General features: G+C 39.0%; 1 protein-coding gene across 7 annotated transcripts in view; it reads right to left on the bottom strand.

Moving 5' to 3' along the window:
* Positions 1-19978, bottom strand: part of frem1a (Fras1 related extracellular matrix 1a) — a 173288-nt gene that overhangs the window by 112312 nt on the left and 40998 nt on the right. For all 7 annotated transcript variants that reach the window (XM_017310424.1, XM_017310426.1, XM_017310425.1 and 4 more), the window contains 5 exons: positions 17108-17202; positions 16636-16946; positions 14524-14720; positions 14053-14376; positions 13869-13977 (listed from right to left, as the gene is read on the bottom strand). In XM_017310424.1, coding sequence (XP_017165913.1) covers positions 13869-13977; positions 14053-14376; positions 14524-14720; positions 16636-16946; positions 17108-17202 — 1036 coding nt within the window. The remainder of the gene's footprint in view (positions 1-13868; positions 13978-14052; positions 14377-14523; positions 14721-16635; positions 16947-17107; positions 17203-19978) is intronic.

Consider the following 19978-nt stretch of genomic DNA (forward strand, 5'->3'; position numbering starts at 1 on the left):
CATATTTAAATATGCTGAACTATGTATTGAAAACATACTTAAAAAATACAATTGTTTATAAATGTAGCTTTGATAGATGTTTGAATATGGTTTCCAGTGACAAAAAAGCGTGTTATGATCGATTAAATGCACTGATACGTCAATGTGCCTGCTGAGTGGAGTGGTGGACCGCTCCAAGATGGCTGCCCTAAAGCTCGTCAGCGACAATAGGCGAGAGCAGTTCATGAGGCGTCTATTCTTATATTATGTCTATGGTGAGTAGTCTCACAAACAGGCGCAGAGACAGGTCTCACAACGCATTGTGGGAAGAATAAATATTCTTCCCACAATTATTAGAATATTAGTGGGAATTGTGGGAATTACAAAACAATTGTGGGAATTAGAAAACAATTATTATTTCTATGAATTTTTGAGTGTGAATTAAAATCCTTAGTATCAAAGTTGAAAAATTTAGAGACATAAACAATTATCCACTGTCTTTATTTAATTTTTTATTTTGGACTGTGAGTAAGAACCACATGTGTGACGCTTATAGTCGTCAGTCTCGGACTGGATATAATTGTGTATGAGGTTCAGCCATTGTATTGTTGCAGTGTCAGCCTTAATACTATGATGATGGACCTGGCAAAAGCTTCAGTAATTGCACTTTGGTGATGAACTATGTTATACTGCCTTAATGTAATCCTGGGCAAGTCAAACTGTGCAGTCTATAGCTAGAATGCCTTTCCAAAGAATGGGTGCTCCTCTGCAGGCCCCATTTAAATTTCTTCAAGAATTTTCTAGTTTACTATTAATTTTGGCATTACTTGCACCGTAAAAGATAAATTATCTTCTAAAACACCATATTTTTCCATTTTCTTCTGGATGTAGAGCTAATTAGATGACATAAAGAATACCTTTATACATTATAAATAATATCTACATAAATAAGACATGAAAAACAACATGATCAACTATAATAAAAATACCATTTGCAATGTATACATAAGAAATTTAATTGAGCAAAAGTCAATAACTAACAAATGAATTAGGTTGACCAGGGTTGTTAAACAGATGCAAGCAAAAATTCACATTTTTGTTTTTACTGTGCCATGTATGTTATTCTGAGAGACTTTTTGTTAGCAGTCTTATATATAGGAAAAAATATGATTAAACTATTTAGTCTACTAAGGTGGACATTTTCCTTCGACTCTAAAACGATCAACTAAATCGTATTCATAGAATCACAATATCAACTATTTGTGTATCAAGTAAAACACTTAGCATGCTACAGGTAAATATCATTTACTTTGGTTAAGAATAATTATTGCACTGTCAATAAATGACTTGTAATCAATGTTCTTAGGTACTAGAGGAACACAATAACGCCTTCAAAGGCTCAAATTGACAAAAAAAAGAGGATGGATGCTCTCTGCTGAAATATTCCTATGTAAGGAATATTTCCTTCCATGTTCTTTCAGCAAACAATTGAGACAGAGTTGTTTTTGGTTTCACCACTATTTTGCCAGCCATTAAAATTATTCTTAATCTTAGTCTGCAGCTCATGTTACCAAACCAGCTGAGGAGATGAAAAGTTAAAACACTCGACAGTTAAAACTTGAGATGAGTTAAAACTCAAGTTAAAATGTTAAGTTTTATCATTTTAACTCAACAACCTCTACTGAACTAGATGTTGCACTCAAATTGAACTGACAGTTCAGGAATGACCCAAGCTATTTAAAATTCGCCAAAGTTTCAACAGGTTGGCCATCGAGTGAAACTGGAACCACTTTCAGGTCTTGTTTAAGTCACTTAATTAGCTTTACTTCATTAAGAAAATGAAAAGGTATGGTGTTTTGTGAGGGAATTTATCTTTTACAGTTCCAGTAATGCCAGAATTAATAATAAATAATAAAGACTTTGTGGTATTCTGACTTAGTAGTGTAATTGTATTAGTTGAGTTCCCATGTCACTAAAGGCAATAGTAGACCCGAAAAGATGCGACTAAGCAGCAGATTTAGAAGTACACCGAAAGCTACATAATTTAAGAAACTGTGAGTTGCGCTGAAGTAAACAAAAAAAAGAAGTTCAAATACATGCTGAGAGTAAAGCATGTATTCAATAACACAGCTATTTCCTGTACTATTTACGGGAGACCACATAGGAAATTGCGCCCCCTTCACTTCCGGAGTGTAATGGTCCCATTTCCAAAAAAGGTATGAAACTGACAGTGGTCCGTCCCCACCCCTTTCTGTTAGCTGCAGCAAAGTGTACTTTCTGCAGAGTGCAGAGTAACGTATCCCCACAAGTGTAGAGGCGTGCAGCTGGTGCCTACAGTTTCCATTGTTGATGTGCATTGATGTATTGTAAGTAATTCTTTATTTGTTTGTTGTATTAGAGTAGTTATATTGGTAGTTTCCGCTTGTGTTGGGTGTTGACACTGATGTGTATTAGTCTGTTGTGGGCCGGCCCAAGCCTCAGGGCCGGCCCAAGCCTCCATGGGGCCCTAAGCGAAATTTTGTTTTAAGGCCCTCTAGTTCTACTTACAATATAGTCTGGCTGCAATCAGCAGCTTGATCATTAGATCATTCACACACCTGCTATGAACTTATTGCATCTTAGGCAGTGCTGGTTACATTATATACATGTATAATAGGATACATTTATTGGCCAACTGATTTATCGACCAGTGGATTTCATTGCGCTGATTTCCTTAATTTTGGAGGATTGTGATTGGCCGATAAGCCCATTTTATCCCCTAATCTTATCTTTGTCAGCAAAGGTTTAAAAATCAGTCTCTGTCCTCTTGTGCTCTACAGTGAGAGGTTTGACTGACAGACCGACCCACCAGGTCAGATTTGCACGTTTGCAATTAACAATATTCACCCCACTGTTGCCAACTCAGTGACTTTCTTGCTATATTTAGCAACATTTCAGACAAAAACAATTCATATCAGCCAAAATCAAAATCAGCAGGTCAGGCTTTTTAAAGATTGGTAACCAGGGATCAGCCAGAAAATTGCTATCGGTGCAGTCAAACTTAAGATGGAATACATATACACATATTCATGACATTGTTTGATTAAATACATTTCTCTTAAGCATTACTCCTATAGCTAAAAATTTAATTTATACCAGGTGAGTCTTTCTCCCCTGAAAATGTGGATTGGTACTGGACTGATTCTGAGCCTTCAAATTATTTTAACAGAAGTTTCACATAACTTAGAAGTTGATGTAAAAATAATGTTTCTTTTAGCCACAAAATGATTATGCTCAGCAGCAAACAACATATCCCCAACTACAGCATACATCAGCTCATCGATGTAACAGCTATGTAGCCTGACGTAAAAACATTTTGCTAGACCATGTCAAACATTGAGAAGGTTCAATTATTGTTATCAAATGTTATCAAACACGCCATTTTGAAGCCAAAAATACCTCAAATATACAGAGCCAACATGAAAATCAATTCAACTAGGGTTGCCACCTTTCAGAAATCCAAATAAGGAACGCCCACCATGGTGCGTCGTCCTACTCTCATGTGGTGGGACGTCCGCTGCAGTGATAGACATTATTTTATGACAGTGTTTTTTGTTTTTAAAAAGTGATCCACTGAGCAATCGTTCATGCATATAGGTCAGTTAGAGTACCCCACAATTGTACTCCAATCAGAGTAGCATACCTTAAATGTGTTTAATTTAGCAAGTGTAAAAAGTATTTGGTAAACTACTCAAGTACTAAGTAACTGATCATAACACCTGATTTAATATTCAAAATGTGTCCTCAGAGAGCCAAAAGTATAAAAGTTATGTGAACATTCTGGTATTTTTCAGTGTTTTTTGAAACAAAAAAAAAACAGCAATATTTCATCATTTGATATATTAAGTCAACCTGGTCTCCAGAGATCCAGGTTGAAAATCCCTGGCAGATGGAAAGTGTGATCCTATCTCTTTACAGCAGCTAAAAGTGCAGCACTAAAATATTTAATTCATTGTTAAAGTAAAATTGTGAAGGTTAAAACAATCCACCACTGATTATTAACATAAGACATTTATTTAGTATAATTTCTTAGGTACCCCGTTGGCCCCCATCTAGAACCACTCCTGGGCTGCAAGTCTGTGTCTGGCGCATTAAATGACCACTGAATTCATAAAATATAGCAGCATTTCAAAATAAAGCATACAGAAAGCATGAACAAACCTTTTAAAGTAGAAAATATTGATGTCTATTTGTATGATTTGTTCTTTAAAAGACCATTAGTATTACTTTGGCTAATATTATTAATAAGCAAATAATCAAACCAATATAGCCGACTAAAAGCACAATAAAAAACTTAATTAATAATAAAATGTTCTAACATATCAGCCTCAGGAGATGATTGAGAGATGAAGAGATGCTAATTTCTGGTTCTTTAGGCTCTAACGCGTCTACAGTTCCTCTCTTGATCCATTCTGTCTGGTAATCACACTTCGCCACGATGGACACATTTTTTTTAAATTCATCCTTTATTCATCCTCACAAAAATTATTCCCACTCAAGTATGTATCTTTACAAGAGGTTTTGCTTCTAAGGACGGTGGAGTATCAGGTCAAGGACGTTTTAAAAAGACCCGGGTTGATAGCACCGCGGCTGCGTAGTGTCCGTTTCTAGGCAACCGTGACAACAGCGTCGGTCCGTAGCGTTCTCGGGTCCTTTAGCTCCTGCCACCAGTGTTTTATTTTGGTCGTTATTGTTGCACTTAATGTTGATATGTGTATGTGATAGGCGTGTCTATCGGACATTTATAAAAATACGGAACAAATCGCGTGCCGTATCGCGGGACGCAACATTTAACAGCCAAATATAGGACGATTCCGTATTTTACGGGACGGGTGGCAACCCTAAATTCAACCCTAGCATAAATGTCTGGCAGTTAAACTGGACCGTTCCAGGTCATTGTCAAGCTCATTTTCTATTAGCAGCTTTAAAAATCGTTTACATTACATTACATTACCAAGACACATTAAAACAAACCTTCATCTTGGCTTTTCTCTATTCTTCTTTTTTCTTTTCTCCATCCTTGAAGGATAAGTCCTTTTTTGAGACATTGTTTTGCTTTTTCATCCCTTAAAATACGAAATCGTCCGGTATTTGGCTGTTAAATGTTGTGATACGGGATTTGTTCCGTATTTCTATAAATGTCCGATAGACACGCCCATCGCACACATAAATACTAATTATGTGTAACCAAAATAAAACACAGGAAATATTAAGGTCAGCTAAATAGTCGTGGCAGGATGTAAAAAGGACCACAAAGAAAGCTACAGCCCAATGCTGTTGTAGTTGCCTCGAGACGGACACTACGCAGCCGCGGTGAACTGCTATCAACCCGCGTCTTTTTAAAATGTCCTCAGCCAGATACTCCACTGTCCTTAGAAGCAAATCCTCTCGTAAACAGGCCCAGCGGCATGGGCGGGCATTGGGGTGCATTGCCTGCCCACAGAGTCAGCCGTGCTCCCCTTGGACTGGAAGCTGTTTGTTGTTTTTACCTCAGAATGGCCAACTCTCTTATTCCTATATCGATTTGATACAGTAGGGGCCATGGTCTTATGCTGGAAAAGGGTAGAGTGTCTTCTCCGGGTCAGGGGGGTCGTCCTGCCTCAAGTGGAGGAGTTTAAGTATCTGGGGATCTTGTTCACGAATGAGGAACGAAGGGAGCGGGAGATCGACAGGCGGATTGGGGCAGCATCTGCCATGAAGCGGGCACTGTACCGGTCCGTCGTGGTGAAGAGAGAGCTGAGCCAAAAAGCGAAGCTCTCGATTTACCGGTCGATCTACGTTCCCACCCTCATCTATGGTTATGAGCTTTGGGTCATGACCGAAAGAACGAGATCACGGATACAAGCGGCCGAAATGGGTTTCCTCCGCAGGGTGGCTGGGCTCTCCCTTAGAGATAGGGTGAGAAGCTCGGTCATCCGGGAGGGACTCAGAGTAGAGCCGCTGCTCCTCCATGTCAAAAGGAGCCAGTTGAGGTGGCTCGGGCATCTGGTCAGGATGCCTCCTGGACGCCTCCCTGGTGAGGTGTTCCGGGCACGTCCCACCGGGAGGAGGTCTCGGGGAAGACCCAGGACACGCTGGAGGGATTACGTCTCTCACCTGGCCCGGGAACGCCTTGGGATTCCCCCGGAGGAGCTGGAAGAAGTGGCTGGAAAGAGGGAAGTCTGGGCCTCCCTTCTGAAGCTGCTGCCCCTGTGACCCAACCCCGGATAAGCGGAAGAAAATGGATGGACGGACGGTAAGGGCTTCCGCACTTGCAATATTAGCGCCTTCTGTCACTTTTTTCAGCCATTAAAACTGTTTACTTGTGGTTAACACATTGTTACCTGTTTTTCCGAGCTGCCTTTAAACGCAATCTGAGTGCTACGATGCTCGCGCTGGGTTTACACCTGTGCGGCAGCAAAGGAGACCTGCTGCTTCTGTGCAGAGCTGCACAGGTGTGTGTTAGAATTATGGCAGCAAAACGCAAAGAACTTTGCACAGTTTTTCCCCCAAACTCAAGGGCGTGGTATAGGGGGGAAAGTGATGACAATTCTAGGGACCCTGATCAACAGGGGGCCCTCCACAATTTATTTAATTTATTGTTCATAGAAATAAAAGAATGGGGCCCTGTCAATTACAAAATTAATCATATTGTATTTTTGAACATTGTTTTTAGCAGTAAAAATGTAAAGTTCCTTCTCCCAGACCAAAAAACACACATCCATATTTGCCCTGAACCCCCACCCCATATAATGATTCGCTCGAGTGACGCTGTTCAGCAGCAAACAGTAGGAAACAAGAACGTCTGTGGCAGTTACTATGCTGCTAAGAGAAGTTAGAAAATCAGGTTTTCAAAACCATAGAGCGAGCGAGAGAGAGAAAAAGGCAAGAGTGTCAATTTATAACCCAGTTTTTCTCCTAGAGAGGTGAGTAGACTATATGAGATTATCAACCATTTAGCATAGTTAGCTTAGCAACACACTTCTGTTTGCCTCCATTTCACTAGCATTTAATGAATTAAGGGAAAAAAATACCAACATATTCACATATTTAACTTGTTCCTTTTATCTTTTACCACACTTAACAACAGATGAGTCAGTCAGCAGCGGCTCTAACCCACGTTCCTCCTGACCTATTCTGTCCAAAGTGAAATTAAAGCTGCAGTATGTAACTTTTATTAAAAAAAAATTTTTTCACATATTTGTTAAAACTGTAATTATGTTGTGACTGTATGTTATGAGAGATAATCTGTGAAAAATCTATTTCCTCAGCTTCCTCCCAGTTCTATCTAAAAACAACCAGTCAGCACAGGAGAGTTTTAGTGCTGTCAGTCACAATCTCATGTGGCTGCTCATCCTTCCTCTCCCTTGCTCTGTGCTATTCTGTAGCTAGCATAGCCTGTTGCAAATGCTTAGTCTAGTAAGCATAGCTACCAGTGATGACAGATGTACAATTTTCCTGTAACAATAAGTTGTTTCTCCACCATTAGCACATTTAGCAGTGAGTAAAGGAGGATGATTGACAGCGCTAAGACCCCCCTACTGGTTCTGATTGGTTGTTTTGGTCAGAACGGTGCATTACTTTAGCTAGCAATAGTAGTTCAGGAAGGAGATGGAGGAGATTGATTGTTTTCACAGATTATATGTCTCATAACAAACTGCTACAACATTGTGACAGCTTTAACAAATATGGAGAAAATGTTTTTTTATTAAAGCTACATACTGCAGCTTGAATAGAATGCAACTACATAGCATTTTTTGAGAAGTCTGGATTTCTTCATGTATATTTTGCATGTTGCCTGTGACTGTTGCTCGTGGGGCGAGACATTTCAGTATCTAAAACTAATAGAAAAAAATTAAGCAACCTACTTGCATACTGTATGCATACTGAATTTTACTCTTGCATGTAAAATTCATGAGCAGTAAATATTGTACTAGTTATCAGTATTGGACCAAAGAAAGCAAGGCAGTTGCAAGCCTTTGAAATTGTGACGCTTTTGATGGGTGAGATAGACTCAAGAAATTCTTGCAGCAGCTGCATGAGGGGGGGCTCCAATTAAATTTTTTGTCAGGGGGTCCAAGATTCCTGGCAGCGCCCCTGCCCAAACTACTCAACTGAGTTGAGTAAAGCTTTTGGATGCAGGTAATGTTAGCTAAAAGATGACTAGCTAATACCAGTACAGCATGTTAAGCTTGTTAACTAGTGTTAAGAAAATATATTTAAAATAAGCTAGTTTTAAAATTTAACATGACTTGATTGAAATAGCCTAATTATAGTTTTAAAATTATAACTTATTTTAGCCTATTGATCTTTATTTTACCTGTAGTTGTTTGCCAAGATCTCTGATCTGCCCTTTGTCTGTCTGGAAAACAATCAGTAGGAAGTTCTAGCTTTTCACACTGATCTGTGAAAGCCATAAACCAGCAGGAGTTTGGAGAAGCTCTCCTAGACAATGGGAGCAAATAGCTTTAGAGAGGGTCAGAGACAGGTCCTGCTTGGATGAGCAAAGATACGCCTTATTTGAATCAATTAAAGAAAAGGAGATAAAACTTTCCACACAGAGTAACAAATCAGATTTGCGCTTGCAATTCTCCAAAGACGTCTTTGCTGTCTGTTTGTCTTTTTTCCTTTTCTCAGGTAAATTCATGCGTTGCTTGTGCTCTGAGTTTTCTGATGCTTTGTGATGTGCTTTTCTGGTGATAGTATGCATCTGTCTTGAATAAATGCTGATTATTGTGACGCTGTCATCTCTGTGTGATCTCAGTCCTTGCGCAAAGCATTTTCTGAATCCGGGCATAGAGAGGATATAACGAGTCAAAAGGTTTTTAAAGTTTTAGAATAACTTTTCCCCTCTTAATAATTGGGGACTTGTCCGGTTCTGAACAGTGCTGTGCGATTGAAGCTGGGACCACAGTGAGCGACTTTGAGCTCCACGTTGGTCTACGATACAGGTGCGTCTCCTGATGTAAGTTTGATTTCTCTTTGACGCGCTGGTTTGTGGCTTCCACCGGATCTTTGGTTTGATTGCAGAGAAACGATTGTGTAACTTTTCTTTTTATTGGATCTTAGCATATAGGACTTTTATTTTGTGCCACAGTGATTGTTGGCCTAACCCCCAGTTGTCGGGACGCTGCCTCTGGATCAGACTGGGACTGTAACTCTCATGGATTGGTACGGTTATTGTAGGAACAGGCTTGTATCAGCCTGAGAGTTTGATCCTCTCTTAAGGGACATGCTCTTGGCTGAGTGTTATTCGGATCTGGCACAGGTTGTACTGCTTCGTTGTGTTTGGGGTTGTGGTTCGAAGCATACGTTAAATTGTAGGGTCAGTCCCCCTCGAGTTCTGCACTCGGCTCGGAAAGGACTGGAACTAAATTTGGTGTGAAATCCACCTGTGACGAGTAGCGTTACGAAAGGACAGGGAGTGAGGCCCACATATTTTTTTATTTTCTGACGCCGGTGTCCGTAGGGATTTCTTTCGTCTGAATAAGTTTGCTGTTTTTGTGTCATTGTGCGTGATGTCGGCCGTTCTGTGTGTGTTGGCACCTGTGTGTTACGTTGTGTGCGCAGCTGCTTTTGTGTGTACCGTCTTGGTCATGCTTTTTGAAGCTGCTGTTTCTTTGCTACCGTGCGCTGCRTAAGTTTCATGTTCTGTGTGCCGTTCTGCGCCGCTGTGTGTGATAACATTTTGTTTTCTTTCTCTATGTATATTTTTTCTTTTTCACTTCGCAGGAAGTTAACAGGGAGCAAGTACCTCTTCTAATCATCTATAACTTTAATTGTGTTTCTTTCCTGCTTTTCCTACAGATAAATCAGGAAATGTTGACTAATGCATACATTTTTCTATTAGGTGATTCTCCACACACGATGATGCATTTTGTGGACGTATGTTAATTTGATTTCAGATAATTATGTTTCTTTCAGGTATGATGTTATAAAAATTGTGTTTAAAACTTTGAACAGGATGGATTTTGGTTTCGAATCTGGGGAAATATGTGTTTGGAAGATGGAATCAGTACAAATTGGGAAGTTCTAACTTTATGTTTAACAGATATCTTTATTTCACATGTTGGAGTGTGATGAACGAATTACAGGTGAACATGAGAATCTTTCAGTTGCTGTGGGACATTTGATAACTTAATATGTTTGTCCACTGTTTCTGGGGGACATCCTGCATTTTGTGATAGAGAGTGAATGGAGGTCAGGAGCCTTTCATGGGTTTTTACAAGCGCTGTGTAAATAGCGCTTGTAAATATCCCTAAATATCATTTTAGTGAGTAGCTGTGATATTTTTTCTTATTTTAGACTTTTTAGATACAGTACATTTTTCTTTCATAAATTAACTTTCATTACTACTTTACGGACAGTTGATAATGATTACAGATTTTGGTATCACAATCTGAATTCAAGTGGAATCATCTGCTTGTACGGTATAATTAATACAATGCAGTAGGAGCAACAAAACTTGAGCTTTGGCTTAATCCTGAAAATTTAGTGATTGAAAGACTGTTTCATCCACTATGGTGTTTTATTACTAACACACTAATGTACTGTCTGAATTAACTGTTGTTTTATGTCACTCATGGGTAACTAATTGGATGTGTGGAAATGTCCAATTAGTATTCAGTATTATGGGGACAATTTTTCAAATTTGGTTTTCCACCTATAAATTATTTTTCTTTTTGAAATAAGAAAAACACAGGGGTGTTTATAAAGACAACATCTTACTGATAGAACTTTGAAATTTGAAACATCTCAGTCTATTTTGAACATTAGACGGATAATTGGAGAAATGGTGGAACTTCTCATAATATTTTGGTTTTTCTGCAAATTATCATAAAACGGTAACATTGATTCAAAATTGTTTTCAAAATGATGGTTTTATTATATCAACAGGGGAGAAGGGAAAATAGACCAGAATTAAATTGATCAATTTATCGATAATGACTAATTGTGAATTAGTTGATCAATAATTTTGACTTTTTCACTCGACAACAGTGAATTATGGGTTTACTTGGGTAAAGAGCTTTTATATTACCTTCCTGTTTGAAACAATATGGTGTTTCTGACGTAGAAGCTTCTTACGAAATTAAAATTGATAATCTAAAATTGAACAGGTTCAAACAACATCCATTTCATGTTTATTTCTTTAATATTGTTGATGGATTTCTGCATCACTGCTGATTCTTTAATTATGCTGTTACAGTTGGGTGTAAATTGTTAATTTTGAGGAAAACTTTGGTTAAAACTGCTACGACATTCAAATAACATGTGAATGCCTTCTGACATTTACAATAAAATAGAAGTTCCTTTGAAAAATCTCAGGATAACAGTAATAGTTTTATTCAAATCTAAATGTTGCACTTTGTCTTGAAGCGTAGGACAATGATAAGGATGTTTTGGTATTAGATATTATATTCATAAAATACTTTAATTCTGGCACATCTGATGGTGTATCATTTAACACATTTCTATTTGATATTTTTGAAGTTCAGGATTTGAAGCAGTTGGCCATTTCTGCTATGACATCGACAACAAATCCAAAAGCCACACGAGAGGATGCATCACAAGATAAAATTACATTTTATTTATAATAAGTATTTAAATATAATAAGTCAAAAGGTTTTTAAAGTTTTAGAATAATTTTTCCTTTCTTAATACTAGCCTGTAGGCTACTGATGTTGTTTATGTTCAAAAGTGTGTACTGTGTACCCTAACCCTAGCACTTGTTACATTGCGAAACATTTTTGGAAAAAAGGTACTTATATGAGTAGTTTTACTGCACTGTACCTTTTTCTTCTACTTGAGTAGTATTATTATTGCTATGTATTTATTTTGCCCCCCAAAAAATAAAAAATAAAATAAGCTGATGCCCCCCCTGTTAAACTCGTCTGGAGCCGGGGCTGCTCGTAAAGATACAGACGTGAGAGGGAAGATGCAAATGAAAGGCTGAACATGTTAGTGAGGATAAATACAGGCATTAAAAAAAAGTGTCACAGTGCCACAGTGTGCATTGTGAGGCACTGCAGTGTGTATGATAGACAGAATGGATCAGGAGAGGAACTGCAGACCTGTCAGAACCTAAAGAACCAGAAATCAGCACCTCAATCATCTCCTGAGGTTCATATGGTAGAACATTTTATTATTGATTAAGTTTCTTATTGTGCTTTTAGTCGACTGTTATGAGTTGATTATTTGCTTATTTAATGTATAGTCGTATCAGCCAAAATACTATAAATGATTATTTAGAGAACAAATCATACTGAGAGATTAGCAGTAAATACATAAATATCTCCTACTGTAAAAAGGTTTGTTAGAGCTTTCTGTTTGTTTTAAGAAATGTTGACATCTTCTATTAATTCAGTGGTCATTTATTCAGTGGTCTATTAATTCAGCAGGTCTTATTAATGTAAGACCTGCTGTCTATGTCTGGTTCTAGATGGGGCCAATGGGGTACAGAAGAAATTCTGCTAAAAATTATGGTCAGTGGTGGATTTTTTTTACCTCCGCAATTTTACTTTAACATTGAATTAAAAATTATAGTGCTGCACTTTTAGATGCTATATCGAGATAAGATCACACTTTCCATCTGCCAGGGATCTGCAACCTGGATCTCTGTAGATACAAGTGGCTCTTTGGCTCACTTGCTATATCAAGTGATGAAATATTGCTCTGTTTTTTGTTTCATTTTTTTAAGTGTTCCCATGAAAAAGCACTGACTACCCTGGCCCTAGTGGTAAATTTGATCTAGAACCAGCCTCTAAACCTAACTCCTTATTTGTATAAATATTTTGGTAATGCGCTTTACAATACCAGAATGTTCACATAACTTATGCTTTGAACCCTGTCTGAGGACACATTTTGATTATGAAATCAGGTGTTATGATCTGTTACTCAGTGCTTTACCAAATACATTTTACACTTGCTTAATTAAACTTGTTTAAGATATGCTTTGATTGATGTACCAATTTGGAGTGCTCTATGCATGAACAATTGCTCAGTGGATTACTTTTTAAAATCATAAAATATCTATCACTACAACGGCCATTCCACCCCATGGTGGGCATCCCTTATTTTTATTTCTGAAAGGTGGCAACTCTACCCATGAGCACGTGCTCTATGGTTGCTGTCAGGTGTTTTGGTTGTTTTGCTGATGTTTCAGGTGTTATTAGTAACCACTCTTGCTCTTAATAGTCCTGTTCATTATGACCTTTAAGTTATTTAACGCACTTCCATTATCAGTGTAGTAGTTAGTAAGCATGTGAAGCTTGTAGCCAGAAGGTGTCACTGTTGCACTTTGTGTTATATAAGTATTTATTCTGTAAATTGATATGGACTTATTTCTTATTTCCGTTGTGCACATATCCCCATCTTCATATCGCCATCTTCTACATGGCTGTACTGCTGCTCTGTCTACTCAATAAAGATTGAGAAAGGAAAATCCATATTCTATTTATGTCCTGATCGACATTCAGTGGCGAGTAAACTGCCTTGCAGTATTCAGGAGGTCCTTATCTACAGTTTACATCATACCATCAGTCATTTTGTTTCCTGTGCCTGCTTTCTTTTGCATCCTGTTACACCCTGGAGTCTATTACACCTGTTATTGCACACGAGATGAGATACCTTCTGGACAGGCCGCCAAAACACCCCAGAGTAAAACAATTGACACCTTTTGCAAACACTCACTACCATGTAGAGTTTTAGAGTCATCAATTGACTTAAATATGTCTTTGAACAAGGAAAAACATCCAATCCCACCCAAAAAAGGGCAGATTTGAAACAGCAACATTTTTACAGTGATACAATGCTACCAAATGTCAAACCAAAAGATTCAAAAGAATTCTAGTAATCAGAACATGCTAACATACCCATATTCCAAGACACTCTTGGTGCATTTGTTTCTGCATTCCTTACAGATGTGTGGATAGTTACTGGTGAGCTTTTCACAAAGAAGAAATCATAAACTTCAATTTCCACCTGGAAGGAAAGAAGCAAGTTTCTGATGACAAAACAGAAGGTTGTAATGTAAATAATTATAAGAATCAGTTCTACCTCATAATTCCTTCGTTGGGTATGTGAAGAATTTGGGGGTTGATATGCTATAAGCATGTCATTTAGATCAAGCCATGTAAAGGAGGAGACTGGACGAGTGTGGTCAGATAGATGGGTGATAAAGCCTTCCTCAGGGTGTTTAGTGATGTTAAAAACCAGAAGTTGTTTTGGAGTTTCCTCGTCTTCAGCATCCAGTGTTGCAATGGAGAGGGGAGTGAGAATAAACTGGTCGACCTCCAAGATAAACATGGACATGAAAGATGGTTTGGGAGGCTGGTTGGGCATTCCTCCAGCTATCGTGACTGGAATCCAGCCCTGCTCAGACTACAGACACATCATGTTTAGATCTCTTACAACTTTCGAACAAAGAAAATAAATGTCAGTGATTCTCATGTATTTCAAATGTTTATGAAAAACACTAGAGTGGCTATAAATCCTTTCCAACACTGTCAGGCTGGACTCCCAGATTACCTGATATATGCTGCCACTCCTGGTGTCCTTGAGGTCCAGCCTGATCGCAATATAATCGACATCTGGAGAGGGTGGATCTATGTGTTGGTACTTTATGCCCATCAGGAGGAAGTCATCACATGAAACTGTATTGACTGTGACTAGTTTTAGGCCCTTAAGGCAGTCTTCAGATGCATACGTTGCTCTGGCTTTATTATCTGAATATAGAGACATAACAAAAAAGTTACCCATAAAACAACCACTCTAAATTCACTGTCCTTGCTGACCCCCCTTCCTTATGTTGTCCATATGTTTATTTATGTCCAGATGTTTTATCCAACCCCACACTGTGTTCACTAGCGTGAGATATGATTTTTTTCCCCTCATTTAACCTAATTTTAGTTTCATCTATCGAAAGGGCGGCATCCCCAGGGCACTTGTCTACCCATGTTATGTCAGATGTGTTTGATTTTTGGACAGGTTATGCTGAAATGTGAATTTCCCCCTGGGAGTAATAAAATATATCAATTCATTTAAAGAGCGATAAGCTTCCTGTAAATATTGGTACTTGTTTTTACAAACATTTCTAAATTTTCAAAGAGGAAAAAAGTTTTGTGTGTGTGACTAACAGAAAGAAGTACATAATTGTGCAGTAGAATGAAAATGTTTCTACTTTTTTTTTTTTTTACACATATCTGAAAAGCTTAAAAACTCTTTTTGTAAGACCTACACTGAGTCTTTCGGGGAAAGTCTGCACTAGGTTCACAATAGAGATTGAAAGGATTTTCACATCTTGTTTGCAAAATAGCTCAAAGTCTGTCAGCTTGGATGAGGCTCAACATTTAAAGTGGACATATTAGGCTTTTAAATCCTTCCTTTTCACATGTAAATCATGTAAGTCAATCATGTCACGAAATGGTTGATTTTGGTGGCGAGGATGGACACAGCTGGACCCAGGTTGTGGTGAATATGGTGGGATTAAATACACAAGGGAACAAAAGGATCTGCCTCCCATTCTACTTTTACAGCAAGTCACCTCCTGATGAACAATGACCCTCAGAAAAACTACAATCAAATGGTTTAAATCAAAGCATGTTCATGTTAATTGCCAAAAATGAACAGGATCTATAATAAAACTAAAGGGGACATATTATGGAAAATCCAAAGCGTTGCAGTTCTACTTTATAGAACATATGATGTATGAGGATTTAGGTTCCTGTGTTGTGTTTTGGTTTAATTAATCCTGTGCCTTGCCCTTGATCCCAGCTGTGTCTCGTGCTGTATCCCAGCAGGCTCCTCTCCTGTGAAACCCGTTTTTAGCTCCCATTTTAAGTTGGTGAGTCAAACACACTGTCTACTTTCTAAAACTAGGCTTAAAACTTTCCTTTTTCATAAAGCTTATAGTTAGACTGACTTAGGTTATCCTGAGCTATCCCTGTACTGGTATAGGCCCGGGCTGGAAGAGGACAAAAATACCACTTTTTCTCACTCTGTGTTTTGCCTCTCCATTTATGAATTAGCTGGCAGCAACTTTAAGTTCTCTCTCTGTTTTTTCCCTTCATACAAGCTACATCTGACCTGGTGCTCTGTTTAGCTGTGAAATCGTCCTATAGGGGAGGATTGGCTGGGCTACTTCTGTCAACAACTTTATATTCTCTATCTGGACATGATACACTTTTGACTGTCATCTAGACAAAGCAACTGAATGAGCTACTACTGCTACTAAGTACGTTTATCACCCTGCACAATCTGTAATTGTTTCAGAACTTCTGTATTTATGAAGCTGTATTTCAATGCCAGATGAAGTCACTTACAAAGCTACTGCTGCTACTAACTTTGTTTACTTTCTGTATGCCAAAGCACAGAGATCTTTAATTTAGTTGAAGTTCTTTTTTCTTTTTGGTATTTCATTTTTAGCTTTTTTAGTTGTTAACATTTTAGTATTCAGTCTTGTAAACAATAAGAAACTATGAGTTGGTCATTGGTTTTGTGGCTGTGAAGCAGTAATCTAAGAAAGCAAAAGTTTGGAACCACACATTTAACCTCATATTTCTAAACACTATGCATTCCTGAGACAAATTGTTTCTTTGTCAGGGCTTTTCTTAAAGTTGTGGAATGGCTTTCAAAGTTCACCTAGTTGCTGACGTAGGTAGATGAAACTTTCTGGCTCGTCGCCTCTCTTGGTGGCTCTCTCTGGGACTCCAGTGACGAGTTTGCCATGGGCAGGAAGGTGGGCTTCCTGGGGTCTGAGGTGAATGTTGCATTCCAGACTAGGTTTTCTTTCATAGTGGAAGGAGACCACATTGCCGTCAATAGCATTGGAGATACCATACAATTCAGAGACCTGAAGGAATTTGGGACCCATGCTAATGATGTTGCATTCAGGCGCTATGATGTCCACAAGGAGGGTAAACGACTCCATGTATGTGTTTGTCTCTGTGAAGCTGGTCAGGAACAAAAATGCATAAAAGAAACAGCAGAATATTCAAAAAACACATTTCCATGAAAACCTTACAAACATTTCTGAATCTGTTTGGAGAAGTTTATGTTCCCCTAAACATTATGGACACATTTTATGTTAATTCCTTTATGCTGAATGTGTTACCTATACAGGCGAAGCTTGATGATATCTTCCTTTAACAAGGGACAGCCATTATGGACATACTTAACTTCATCAGACAGGTAATGGCAGTCAAACACCTATAGTAAACAAAGAAACATTATATGAAATGCATATTTAGCTCAAAGGTAAGGAACTTTGAGACTGGTTGATTATTTCTCTTGTGTGACAATGCTTCTTGGCATAACTCATACTGTTGAAAAGTCTGATGATGTACCTTTAAAGGACCCCACATTTTTAAATAAAATACATTACTGGGCCAAGCAGCAGAGGTGTGGGTTCGACCTATGAAACGTTTGTCTCTCTGCCCCTCGTTTTCCTGTGTGAAGGTATAATTTTATACTGCTCAGACAGGAGCTATATGTATATACCAGCACATATAATTTGATATATATATGAACAGTCTATAATATAAATGAGCAGTCTGCCATTTGACTAATTAGAGACATGGGATCATTCATTTTATTGGCGTCGTATCTGAGCAAACTCGTCCTAGAGCTTTTGAGATCCAGGCTTCACACTCGGTCAGCACAGTCTTGAGGCATTGAAGGTCAAAAGATATCAAAGGAATTTCAAAGCATGTGGGCGTGGCCAAGACTCAAATCTGGCCATTTTCCATGTAACATCCATCCATCCATTTTCTGTACACACTTGTCCCTAGTGGGGTTGGGATGGGTGCTGGTGCCTATCTCCAGCTAACATTCCGGGCGAGAGGCGGGGTACACCCTGGACAGGTCGCCAAGTCTGTCGCAGGGCAACAGAGAGAAAGACAGGACACACAACCATGCACACACACGCACACATTCACACCTAGGGACAATTTGGAGAGGCCAATTAACCTATAGTCATGTTTTTGGACTGTGGGAGGAAGCCAGAGTATCTGGAGAGAACCCATGCATGCACAGGGAGAACATGCAAACTCCATACAGAAACACCCCAGGCAAGGAATTGAACCCAGAACCTTCTTGCTGCAAGGCAACAGCTCTACCAACTGTGCCACTGTGCAGCCCGCCCCCATGAAACATCAAGATGGAATAACTTTCCCATATGAGCTCCCAGTTGCATCAAACTTCATTTGAATCATCACAGACCAGAGCTCATCACATTTAAATGGTCAATTGGTGACATCACTTTAGCCACGCCCCCTTCCAACAGGAAGTCACCTTTTGGAAGGAGCAGTTAGATTAATTGCTCTAAATCAGTGTTTCTCAACCTTTTTTGGGCCAGCGCCCCCCTAGCCCTAATCCAGGTCCCTCACCGCCCCCCACCAAAGAATTTGTAGGTTACTTTGCACTGACAATTATTTTATTATTAATATTACTATCGTAGATGTTTTGAATCGGCGCACCGATTATGTTTCCCCCTACACTTCAGCGCGCCTTACGCTCCTTCACCTCACGCACATAACGGGGTAAATGTAGCGAGTTTTGCCCTAAACGTATAGGCGTCTGGAGGAGGGGGGCTGGGGAGGGGGAGGCGAGTATGTTTCTACGCTCCTTCGTGGGGGGCGGGGGGGGTCGCCGATTTATGTTTTCGCATCCACCTAAAATATTATTTTACCTTTTATCTGGAAATAGTGTGTTTATTCTTGCCATACGTCTCTGTATTAATTACTGCTCGAAAGGTCTTGCCATACCAGTTTATTCCTCCGTATTTACTTTAGTTTCTTAGTTTATTCTTGCATTTTGTTCTTCATTCATTTCCATTTAGTTTCCTTTGATTAGTTTGATCCTCTCTTGGTTTATTGCTATGTTCACTTTAGTTTCTTTCCTGTTGCTACATTTATTTGATCGTTTATTGACCACCAGTAATTTTCACTCATCACCTGCTGCGCCGCCTAATCGTCATGTGTTTCACATCATGTGTTGATTTTTTTTCACTGTTCAGCGTCGGATTCTCTGTTTTTATGCCATAATTCACATTTAGTTCGTCGCTCCGTTTTATGTCCCGCTTCTCCTGTTTCAGAGTTTTGCGCAATGTGCGCGGCGGTTTTTTGTTGTTATTGTTGTTGTTGTTTTTTTTACCCCCTAAGGTGCAGGGCGGTCGGGAAACATATCGATGGGGAAAAGGCAGACTGACATGAACCTTTTAAAACAACGAAACAATTTCTGCATACTGATTATTGAAATTTAAAAGTGCTGTGTTGTTCTATCACCCCCGTTTCATGTCGGACCACTTGCAGCACCGTGTTAACGCTATAAAATGAACGCTCTCTATCGTGGTATCACCCATGGAGGGATTTCTTTATTTAAATGGGTTCAATTTTCAGAGGGATACAAAGTCGTGATTTTAGTAATTACATGTTTATAAGAGCGATTTTCTGTTGTCCTTCCATGGAAGCGGGCAGCTTTCAAACGGAAATAAAACATTTTTTAATATAAATTGCTGCTTTGACATGATCACAGAACTGCCAAAACATATGTAGCCTACATAAATACCAGACAAAGTGAATCACAGCAGCGTCATCAGTCGGTGTAACGCTGAACTGATGCGGAGAGGAGCTGGACCATGAAGCTACAAACACTGAATAGAAGAAGAGCTGCCATCGATACAGTTGCAGCCAAGCATGATTTAATGTTACACAATACAGTTTTACCAAGTTGCTCAAAGTCTAAACTGGTATTGTTGTGGATTTAAGGTGTAAAGTTTACCTTCGACCAAACGCCCCCCAAAGGCATCACAGCGCCCCCCTTTTGTAAAAATGTCCTCCAGCCCTCCCTGCCGTCCTCTGAACGCCCCCTGGGGGGCGGTACCGCCCACGTTGAGAACCGCTACTCTAAATCATACATGCATTATGTAACTGGGTCTATATTAATAGTTTTATATTTCCACAAAATGTGTTCTTTTATGTATTTG

The sequence above is a fragment of the Poecilia reticulata genome, linkage group LG18 (assembly GCF_000633615.1).
Source record: "Poecilia reticulata strain Guanapo linkage group LG18, Guppy_female_1.0+MT, whole genome shotgun sequence".
NCBI lineage: Eukaryota > Metazoa > Chordata > Actinopteri > Cyprinodontiformes > Poeciliidae > Poecilia > Poecilia reticulata.